Raw genomic sequence first — 11,909 nt, 5'->3', positions numbered from 1 at the left:
TGCAGCAAGAACATGATTCAAATCCTCATATCGTCCCTGCACACAATAATTACATTTAGAAGTAATAGGAATACCAACTCTCCTCAATCTATCATCCACACTTAAACCATTATGAAAAGCCTTCCACATAAGTATGGAAATTTTTTTTGGTATAGCTTCATGCCACACCCATTTAGCCCAAGGAGCCGCTGGTGCCGTGACCCTAATACATTGCCAAGCACTTTTGGTGGAAAAGCAACCATCTTTATTATGAAGCCAAACCAGTATATCTTGACCAGATTTATGCGCACCCAAGTAACTACAAATCTCCTCTACTTTTTGTACTCCCACTAGCCGCTCTAAAATTTCAACATCCCAACCATTAGAAATTTTAAATCAGCCAACCTCAACTTTGGCACATCAACCACAGGATAAGAATTAGCAGGAGGACCTTCATTCAACCAGTGATCCCACCAAAAAGAAATATTATCATCCCGTACCCTCCATTTCGAATTTTCCAAAACTTCCGGAATGCACTTTACCACCATCTTCCAAAACCTTGAGCCTTTTTTAGGATCTAATAAAGAAACATGTTTATCCCCAATATATTTAGCCCGAAAAAATTTTGACCAGAGATCCTCCCCAGTCAAAACCTTCCATGCAAATTTCATATGGAGAGAAGTTTGTACCTCATCAAAGTCTCGAATGCCAATTCCCCCCTCATTAGTTGGCTTGCACATCGACTTCCAAGCAACCCATTTCTTTTTTTCCTTTCCATCTTTTTCCCCCCAAAAAAATGAACTAAGAAGCTTGCTCAGATTCTTCAAGATCCCTTTTGGCAAATGAAGGATAGACATAATATGTATCGGCATACTAGCTAACATATGCTTCAACAAAATCAACTTGCCCCCAGCCGAAAGACATTTTAATTTCCATCTCCCAAGTTTCTTCCTCGCCCGATTAAAGATAGGCTCTAAATGTAAATTCATAAGCCTCCCATTAACTGTAGGTGCACCAAGGTAAGTGAAAGGAAAATTACCTTCACTATAACCATTGATATTGAGCAACTCCCTTTTCCGCCCTGCAGTAGCATTTTTCGCAAAATACATGGTTTTTTTTTTCTTTACTCACCCGCTGCCCAGACCAAGACTCATAAGTCTCAATAACCTTCATCAATTCTATCAAAGATCGCTTCCCTCCGTTTGCAAAAATCACTACATCATCAGCATAAAGAAGGTGAGAAACAAGAGGCGCACCTCTTGGGTGAGAAAAATTTTTAATATTACCACACAAAAATTTTTTCTTAAGTAAGCGAGGAAACACTTCTTCCATAATGATAAAAAGATATGGTGATAACGGATCACCCTGTCGCAATCCTTGACCTCCTTGAAAAAAACCTCGAGCCATACCATTCATCATAATCGAATACCAAGGCGAAACAATACAATTCCTGATCAAATCACTAACAGATGAAGAGAATCCAAAGGCTGCCAAAACATGCAACAGAAAATCTCATTCCACCCTATCATAAGCCTTAGCCATATCCAGTTTCAAAATAACATTACCACCCATCGCCTTCTTATTGAGCGATTGCACCATCTCCTGCGTAAGACTGATATTATCAAAGATACTCCTACCTGAAATAAACGCACATTGCTTAGAAGAGATCAAAGAGGACAATAAAGGAGCAATCCTTGCCACCAAGACCTTAGTGCAAATTTTGTAAAAAACAGAACATAAGTTGATAGGCGGAAACTTGTCAAATCCCGTCGGCTGAGCCATTTTAGGAATAAGTACTACATAAGAAGCAGTATAGAATCTGGGAAGAGGAAACCCACAAAAAAATTCCGTTACCTCCACCACCTCCGAACTAACAATATCCCAACATGCACGGTAAAAACCCGAACCAAAGCCATCAGGCCCCGGGCTACTCTCTATGGGTATACTGAATACTGCGTGTTTCACCTCCTCTACTATGGGCACCGAACATAATCTCAAGTTATCATCATCCGAGATCACCTTAGACACATAATCACCTAGATCCGGAAGCACTACACGCGTAGACTGCCCCCAAGAACTCTCGGAAATAATGCACAGCCCCATCATGAACTTCTTGAGGGGACCTTAACGTTAGGCCATTGGGAAGCCTCATCTCCATGATCTTCGATTGCCTTCATTTATTAAGAATAGCATGAAAATAACGAGAGTTTTGATCTCCATGTCGCCACCACCTGACTTTAGCACACTGAGCTAACCGCACTTCTTCACGATTATTCCAGGTATCCAACTCCATTTTTTACGCCAACAGGTCAAGTTCCACCTCTTCATCATAGTTCAACTGCAAGTGACTCTCCAATCGCTTTATCCAATCCTCCAACTCCTTAATATGCCCACTCGTCCATCCAAAAATTGTTTTGTTCCATCCTTTCAGAGCTACTTTCAGTTTTTTTAGTTTTACCGCAAGTTTAAGTAGACCACTTCTAGCCTCAGGTTGATCCCAAACCTCTCGGACGCATCTTGGAAAGTCCACATGATCCACCCATATCTGTTGAAACTGGAAAGGAGATGGCCCATACTTTGCCACATTTTTCTCCAGGGAAATAACCATAAGCGCATGGTCTGACGAAGTACGAGGTAAATATCTCATGAAAGAATCTGGAAATGCTTGAACAAAATTCTGCACAACCAACGAACGATCCAAACGAGCCCAACTACGATCTCTCCCAACATGCCCATTACACCAAGAGAACCTCTTCCCCAAGTATTTTAACTCCAGTAATCCGCAAGAGTGAATCCAAAAGTTGAACTCCTCCATTGCCACCAAAGGGCGTGGACGACCACCTTGTCGTTCCTCATCAGAAACAATAATGTTAAAATCCCCTGTTATTAACCATGGTTCAGTACCGTTACTCTCCTTTTCAAGATCAGCCCACAACTCCCTCCGTTGAACATACGTACATTTAGCATAAACAAATGAAGCTTTACATTTCATCGAACCATTAGACACGAGAACTGTAATCTGTTGAGTTCCGCAGCTAACCATACTAACATCGACGTCATTCATCCAAAAAATCCACAATTTACCGTCCCAAGCACCATTCGATAACCCATAATCAAAACCCAGCACCCTTTTAACATCATCCAATAATTCATCCCGAAGAAATGGCTCCGCTAACACAACAACTTTCGGTTTATACATACTCAAAATCTTTTTCAGCCTGCTCTTAGAAGATCTCACCCCTCTAATGTTCCAATACAATATTGGACTTATCATAAATTTAATTTAGAGGAACGGGAAATCACCCGTTTACTGCTGCGAACTTTCATGCCCATCGCCTCACCCTTTTTCTTTCCATGATCCTTGATTCAGAATCAGAATAAACATCTTTACTAGGCAAACCTTTATCAACCATTATTTCTGTATCAGAAAAACTGGCCAACGTAGCAACCATAGCACTGCCATCTTCAATCAACCCACTCTCTGTGCCCTACCCAACTGATATGCCCTTCCCTTCAGAATGATTGACCACAATAGATAATAAATCCTCCTGCGCCACTTCCACAAGACTCAATTGCATATTACTATCCAAGGCCTGTATATTCAACTCCTCAGGAATAGATTGCACCACTTCATTAACAGGCGACACCACCTCCGTAAGGACAGCTGGAGCCATCTTTAAATTATTCAGCACATTCACTTCCACTCCATTCTGAACCACTATCCCCTCGCCAAAGCTTTGCACTACCACCATCTCAGAGACCACTGGAGCCATCTCCTCCAGAGCAGCAGACACCCCTTCCGTAGGTCGTTGTGGCTCCACCTCCTTTGCCTTCTCCCCAAAAACCATACCATGCGATTCCACGAACTGAAAAATAGCCACTTCCTCCTCTTCCCTCTCAATAGGCTGAACTTCATTAATCAGTACCAAATCATCCAACACCTTACTTTCCATGCCTAAATCTGCCACTTCTTGCGACTCTGGGTTTGAACCCGATGGATCCGAAGCTTTCAACTGTTTCGGCACTTCTCTATATTCCAGACGAACAAGTTTCTTCTCTTTCTCCTTCCCTATCTTCCCTTTTTTGCACGTCTTCAAGTTATGCCCCTGCAATTTACAATCAGTGTAGAATACAGGTAAAATTTCATAAACCACCTCTTGTCTACGACTCGCAGGACAAGAAGGAGCCCCAATCCAGAATGATGAGAGCGGAGACTTCGCTGCATCTAGCTCTAAACACACCCTCACCCCATCAATTCTAGTTGCACACCACGTAGAATTATCACACCGAATAAACTTCTCAATTGGTGCTGTGAGAGATTTCAGGATCGATGGATGGTAAAAGTTTAGAGCCAAACCTAGAAGGAAAATCCAAACTGGAACAACCGACGGCTCTTCTTCTTTAGAAAACTCTGGAGACCAGTGAAAGGGATGATACACCACTCCGTCGATGTCGCACACTTCCCTCGAAAAAGCCTTATTGAAATCCTCCTCCGACGTCAATCGGACAAACACGTTATGCGGCTTTCTCATAGACGAAACAACGGCAACACCAGACAGACCCCATCTATTTTTGATAAATAATCTGATCGCATCCAAGGATGGCCGCTGTCTAAGAAACTTCAGGACCAAAGAAAACCTAAAAGGTTCAGTAGACTTCAAGATTTCCTCCTTCGAAAACAAGAAATATACTTCTCCCTCCATTGTTTTTGGAGCCCTGGATGGCAGATGCACATCCGGAATCGGTTGAGGGGTTGCAGAGAGGAGCTCTGCGAAAGAACTAGGGTTGGCCACCGGCATAGAGCCACCAGTGCCCCCCACGGCAGCCATGCAATTCACACGTAAAAACCCTAGCAGACAAAAAATCGCCTAAGGGTAATGAGATGAGATGAGTAATGTTTGGGAAGTTGAGTGTTGGCCTTTTCTTCTCATTACAATAAACAAAAATCAACCCAAGATCTTTTCTCAAGGTGGAGTGTAAAAGTGAAAGAGTGAGGTGGCCTTTAGCTTTATACTTCAAGAACCTTCTAGGCCCTTCTTTGTAAAGATCTGGCCAACCAAGTGGGGGTGCAAAACTTAGCCATGAAGCAATGCTAATGTGGTCAACTTCGTGGGCCTTAATGGGCCTAAACCGAATAGGCTTAAAGCTTGGGGTTTTAAGAGGGTTCGGGTTGCTATCAAGCCCAAATCCAATATCACTTGGCCCAATCAATTTTTCAACGTTAACAAGGTTGGATAATGATGTTCTAATACAAATTTGAAGGATTAATAGCATGTGGAAGTGATTTAATCAAGTGATTAAACACAATGCTAGAAATCGAATTAGAAAGGGTTTGGAGGCCAACTTTAGGATTTGGGAAACCGTTTAGGGTTTCGGTTTCAACCAAGCTTTTGGGCTTTCAATTGGATTCCCACTATATAGGGTTTCACTAGGATTGAAACCCTCTTTGATCTGACACAATTTGGTTAATCAGATGAAACAAAGTTTTGCTTAGGTGGTATGATCTCTCACCTTGATTTCCTTCACAAATCTATCTAATGGTTCCTCTTTGTGCCAAGTGTCTAATACTATTCATTAAGTGTGGCTAAGATCTTACTAAGTGTCCAAATAAAACTTCTCTAATTCAATTTGGACATTCCACACTGTGATTTTGAAAACACTGCACTAAGTGCGCTTATCGAGGTTACTATTCACTCCAAAAAATGTATAATAAACTTAGTACTAAAAAATTTTGAATATTCATATTAACCTATAGTGAAAATTGTTTACAGAAATTCAACCCCGAAGTGCCCCTAAAAATAATTTCACAATTTCGAACAGGTGTTTCGTCTGAAATTATGAAAATGAGCTATTATGCCATAAAATCCTAAATAATCAACTGAGTCTAATGGCGTAGACCAAAACACATTTTGACACTTCTAACTACTTCAAATAATTAAACTCATATTTCCAGCACCATAGTGAGTGATAACACTAACTATGTTGACATACTAAAACCTGTGCGATTGATCGATTTATAAAAATTTATGGAGTTTTCATGAGGTTCTTAAAATCAATAGAAATTCCACCAGTGAATTTCTAGTGGGCTGTTACACAATCTACCACCAAACATCATCATGTTTGTTGGTGACAACATCGTAAAATTTGTTCAAGCTGTTTTACCCAATTTTTGCTCTACTAATTGACAATACCTATGTAGGTGATTTAGATAGCAAATGACACATTACAACAATTCCATTAAATTGGAGTACCAACAAATCAATTTATGCTTCCAATTCTGTCAAACTTCCTCATCCTCCATGATGTTTTCCCCCATCCCCTTCTAAAATTTCTAGGTTCTTCCCCTTTCTCATCACCCTACAATTCTTTTTTAAAATGATCCTACTGTCTACAATGATAACAGAACAATGAGAGACTTTTTCATATACTATTTGTTGCCAAAAACCCTTTAATTCAGGCAGTCCAATCTTTAATTCAAACACTAAACAGTCACAAAGCATAAACCTAACCAAATCAGTAAAACCGAACCAAGAGAGGGAAAATCGAGTACCAGTCTTTGAGAAGAGGCCGTCGTTGATGAGCACTGTCCACAAGGCAAGGAACCGCAAAACCTAAAGGGACAATAAAAATCTGTTCACGGGTTGTCGATGTCGAAGAGAGAATAGATGAGCACTGTCCATAGGCTGTTGTTGTTGAAGAGAGAGGATATACAAATCTATCGAGAGTTGTTTTCGGGTGCCAAAGAAGAAATACAAATTTGTTTGTGGAGAGAGAGAGAGAGAGAGAGAGTCGAGAGTTGTTCCGGTGCCTTCGTAGTCAAAGAAAGAGAGAGAGCAAGTAGAGAAAATTGTTCAAGAGAGTTCCGTTGGGGAGAGAGAGAAAAAACAATAAAAATAATGTTTGGGGAGTGATCATTGTTTCTTCAAATTTGAAGAAATATTGTTCATAGCTATGCAAAAATTTAAAGAGACATAATTTGAAGAAACATTGTTCATAACTATGCAAAAATTTAAATATGCATAATCCAATGCAGATGAATTTGAAGAGGTATTATGCAAATATAAATATGAATATGAAGATGCATAAGCTACTGCCAATACTAATTTGGATCGTTTGGCCACGGCAACATGCATCCCAAAACCAAGAAACTAGTCATCTGTCATGTCATTGATCATATAATTAGCATACATATCACGGCGATAAAAACCATGGCTCCTGAAAGTTATTCATACAAGTAAGTAACACATAATATTAAGGCTGTTCTTTTTTGATCTATCCTTATTCGAAACTACAAATAAAAATAATAATTAAGGCAGTAAACCACGCCCCAGAACCATCAGTCCAAGCCCAAAGACGATTTGATTTATGGTTTTCTGTGCATTGCTTGCTTCAGCTTGAATGTGCTCAGCCACATTAAATTTACCTACAAAATCCAAATTCAAACGCCAGATTACAATGCTTGACAATAACCAAAACAGAGATCAAAGATGTCTTAATTTACAGCCGAGTACAGCAACCAGTACCTCTTTCTGGGCCATTCCCACATGCTGCCTTGATAGTATCTCGAACATCCACTATTGTGGCCTTATTATAAAACAAAAAGTTGGCGAAGATGTTGTCAATGCAGCTCAGGACAAGGTTTGTCTCCGTCAGGCACGCTCCAGTGCAGTATTCATCGGTGTTTTCAGGAGCCACGTCGAGGTTTCCGCTCTCCTTCAATCTATAGGATTCTTCACAGCTACTGTAAATCTGTGATTTTTGTCCAAATAAAATCAAACCAAGCAATAGCGTGAGAAACTTCACAACGTGTAGGTGTTATGATATGATGAATGAGTGAGGTTCTGCTTACATATTTATTATTGAAACACAGCAATGCTTTGGCAATAATTTCAGGAGGATCATGCTCTTCATGAGTACCTCCGGTTTGAGGCACTTCATATTCATCTGCCATCCCTGCCATGGATTATTGTGGAAAATTAAGCCAAATAATCTTACCTGAAATCTATATATATATATATATATATATATATATATATATATATATTATATATATATATATATATATAGTGGGAGAAATTCATACAAATTTATTTGTTCATGCGTACCTAAGTTGGCGTAAAGAAGAGAAACAAAGGTAAGAGCTACAGCCAAAGGCCAGAGTACTCTTATGATAACTGAGATCGCCATGGCAGGAGTTTGCAGGCAATGTGAAATGGTGGAAGAAATGGATGCTTTGGAGGGAGCTATATATATCAATGCAGATTTACCAACCTTAGATTATGGTGACTGACTGACTGGAATCCCGTTCGATTAATTTCTAGAATGACTCACCTAACCTATAATACTAATGGTGTGCATCATTTTAACAAATGAGTACCCATCTTTGACCATGTACGTGATTCCTGTGCTACTTATGTCTCATCAACTAGTTAGCTACACCCACAAAGAAGAAGATTGGGAAATCACTTCATTTTCACAAATTACCATGAGTAGTCCCATATTTCTCTTAAAAACAAAAAAATTACCCCTAAAAATTCTCAAAAAATATAAAATATCCCTATATATATATCTCAATAAAATATTTGAAAAATAAAGTAATTTTTTTTTTTATAAAAATAAATGATTTCAACTATTGATCATTTTCATGTGTTTTTACGTTTTTGATCTTTTTTAATTTGTTTGTAAAATAATATTCATGTTCTTTTCTGTTTTATTTTCATGAAAGTTATATTATTGATTTAATTTTTAATCTTTAATTTTTTGTTTCAGGTCTTTTATGAAAGGGGTTAGACTATACAGTCTTTTAAATTCTCATTGTTGGATAAAATGAGTCTTTTTACAATAAAAAAAACTCTGCTTATCATCCCTTACAGGCTACACTATACACCACCATGTGATTTATCATTTTTGTCATTCTATTTAAAAGCACATATATTGATGTGTAAATATGTAGTACTGTGTTTAAATAGAATGACAAATTATATATTGGTGTGTGGTGTGGAAATGATAGGTAACATTTCTCTCATAATTCATTGCATTGTAAGAAGGAAGAAATTAGTTTGGTGAATAATTGGCATGAAAATTAAAGAAAACTACAACATGGTGTACGTACTATTGTTGTTGTCCGTGCGTGTTAGAGTAAAATTGGTATTAATGGAGACGACTACGTGAGAGAGGGAGCAGATAGAACGCAAGTCACCAACTATTACTTGCCCACAACTACATGATCTCTAATATTTGAGTGCCAAAAAAATCAAACCTAAAAACTTGTCCGATCCTTCTTCACACTTCCTCATGCAAGTTTAAGGCAACGTCGTTCCATTTGTGAGAGATCGATCAGCACACATGTATGATCCCTTGCACGGCTCGTTAATTGTAAACCTCTGAACTTGATATATGGGTCTAACAGTCATAGGTTGATACATGCTGTTAATTCTTCTAGAGACCAGAATCTTGCATGCAATCTGTTAATTCTACAAACTGATATGTTTTTATGTTATACGTCGTTAGATCTTAATCTTTATAATAAAAATAAATTTATAATTTGATATACCACATCAAACTATATCAGTTCGTGAGTTTATGTTTGTGAAATTTCTTTGTGGCCAATCATTTCCCATATAAAAATATTTGTGTAAGAGAGAGAATTGAAATTATATGTAAAATACATGTTAGAAAAAGGCAGCCCTTGTGGTCCACACAACATCTTTGCCCAGTAAAAATAAAATAACATCATTTGATACTGATCAGAGAATCAGAGGGATTATGCACAAAAATGGCAAATCGTTCAAACAGGTTTCCATGAAATTGACAAGCTCTTAAGAAGTAAACTAGCTTGTTTATAAATATATAATAGGATTTTTTAGTGTTGTTTTAATAATTATTTATATGACTCTTAAAATTATGTAATCACGAATTTTATTACTTGTAAGTTGGTGTGAATCACATTATTTACTGTGAGACGCCTTTTTTTTTTTTTTTTTCAAATCTTGTGAGACGTGTTATAGTTATAAAAAAAGATATCAAAAAGACATTTTTCATATTTGCTTGTATGACAATTAATTGCAAATAACCCTCCAAACAAGCCCCACAAAGGGTTTGGCCTTCCAAGCCAAATCTTATGGCCCCTTTTTCATGAAGTAGTGTTGGAGAAGAGGCTGCCAAAGAAAAATTCTATTTATCATTCCTTACACATACATTAACATATAATTTATTATTTTTATTCTTCTATTTATACACACATATATTGATGTGTAAACATGTGTCTTTAAATAAAAAGATAAAAATAACAAATTATATATTAGTGTGTGGTGTGAGGATGATGAGTAACATTTCTTTTAGTAATTAAAACTTTATGTCACTTTTGAGTCATGGTAGGGAACATCTTATTTGATAACGAGAAATGCTAAATGGCTCTATTATTTTGTCTCTTCATTTTGACTGTTATTTTATTTTATTATATTTTTTAGTATTTATTTTTTTAATAGTTAAGGAAGTGACTACTAGTGAATTAATATATTTTTATTTTTTTTAATATTTTAAGATGTTTAAAAAATATTTTTAAAAAAAAGTACAATTACATTAATTATAACTTTGAGAGAATAAAATAATGTGACCGAGTAGCATTGCCCTCTTACAATTATAGTTGATAACCATTCTCAAAAATAATTTTTCCTTCTTAAAAGAATTTCGATCTTTTTTTAAATTTAAAAATTTCAGTTTAAATATGCAAGTCATACTTACAAAAAGAGTTGACTATACTTATTGAGAGTAAGGGTGCGTTTGGTTACCAAACTCACCTCAACTCATTATTACAATTTTTTTAAATTTCAATACAAAATATAATAAACAATTCAATTTTTTCAAATTTTAAAATAATAATAATATTAAAAAATAATATTCTAATAATATTTTATCATCACAACTCAACTCAACTCAATTCACTTTAACATTCATACACATCCTAACTGGAGAATGGTTCCCGACAAGATCATTTGATTTTTTTTATATTCTTAAATATTTAAAAAAAATTTAATATTATTAAAAAATACTTAAAAGATAAATTTTAAAAAAATATATATTATCGGGAGGATGGATGTCAGTAATTTTAGCTTTTCTCAAAATATGAAAAAGCTAAAAACTACACTTTTATCTCATAATTATGTCAGAATGTGACGTGAGCTGTGAGCCTGTGATTGATTGTAGAGGAGTAGAAAGAAAAAGATTAAAATACTCTAAAGATAGGGCGAGAATGGATAGCCAACTATTCAGTATCGGTTATATTTTGAAATTTAAATATCTCAATTTATTATTATAATTTTTTTAAATATTAATATAAAATATAATAAATAATTTAATTTTTTTAAATTTTAAAATAATAATAATATTAAAAAATAATATTCTAACAATATTTTATTATCTCAATTCAATTCAATTCAATATTCAAACATAACTTAACGTATACTGTTTCTATGAGGTCATGAGTCGTTTTCCTTATCTTTGTTGTCCATATATTTGGCTCAATTTCAAATAAGTGGACAAAGTTCCGTAACTTCCAAGATTCTATAATGAATGCTGCACATTGTTTTGCTAAACTATCAAGGAAAATCATGTTTGGATGACTCCTATCAAATAGTATAATTTATTTTTTTATTTTTTTAATAATTAAAAAAATGACAACTAGTGAATTTGTGTATTTTTTATTTTTATTTTTATTTTTGAAATATTTAAAGATGCTTAAAAATTATTTGAAAAAAAAAAGTGCGAATGTATGTGCATAACGTTCAAATATATCATCTTTGTTTGAAATTTTGAATTTAAATATCTGAACGTTTTATAAGACAAAAAATAATGAGCATACTATTAAAACATTCAATTGGAAGAAAAATAAATATCTAGAATATAGAGAGAAACAAAATATATAAACAAAA

General features: G+C 35.8%; 2 protein-coding genes across 2 annotated transcripts; both read right to left on the bottom strand.

The window, feature by feature from the left end:
• Window positions 1-2,275: 2,275 nt before the first annotated feature.
• LOC121238375 lies at window positions 2,276-3,178 on the bottom strand. The gene has a single exon (XM_041135255.1). The coding sequence runs from the start codon at window positions 3,176-3,178 to the stop codon at window positions 2,276-2,278; it is 903 nt and encodes a 300-aa protein (XP_040991189.1).
• A 3,950-nt stretch (window positions 3,179-7,128) lies between these two features.
• On the bottom strand, window positions 7,129-8,237 carry LOC121249123. Its single transcript, XM_041147802.1, has 4 exons — window positions 8,085-8,237; window positions 7,829-7,932; window positions 7,503-7,728; window positions 7,129-7,402 (listed from the first exon to the last, which is right to left on the bottom strand). Exons 1-4 carry the CDS (start codon window positions 8,164-8,166, stop codon window positions 7,287-7,289), a joined length of 528 nt encoding a protein of 175 aa, XP_041003736.1. The 5' UTR covers window positions 8,167-8,237; the 3' UTR covers window positions 7,129-7,286.
• Between the last annotated feature and the right edge of the window lie 3,672 nt (window positions 8,238-11,909).

This window comes from Juglans microcarpa x Juglans regia, chromosome 1D (genome assembly GCF_004785595.1).
Source record: "Juglans microcarpa x Juglans regia isolate MS1-56 chromosome 1D, Jm3101_v1.0, whole genome shotgun sequence".
NCBI classification, from domain to species: Eukaryota; Viridiplantae; Streptophyta; class Magnoliopsida; order Fagales; family Juglandaceae; genus Juglans; species Juglans microcarpa x Juglans regia.
The sequence above is the reverse complement of the archived record's forward strand: the minus strand, read 5'-3'. Positions and strand labels throughout refer to the sequence as shown.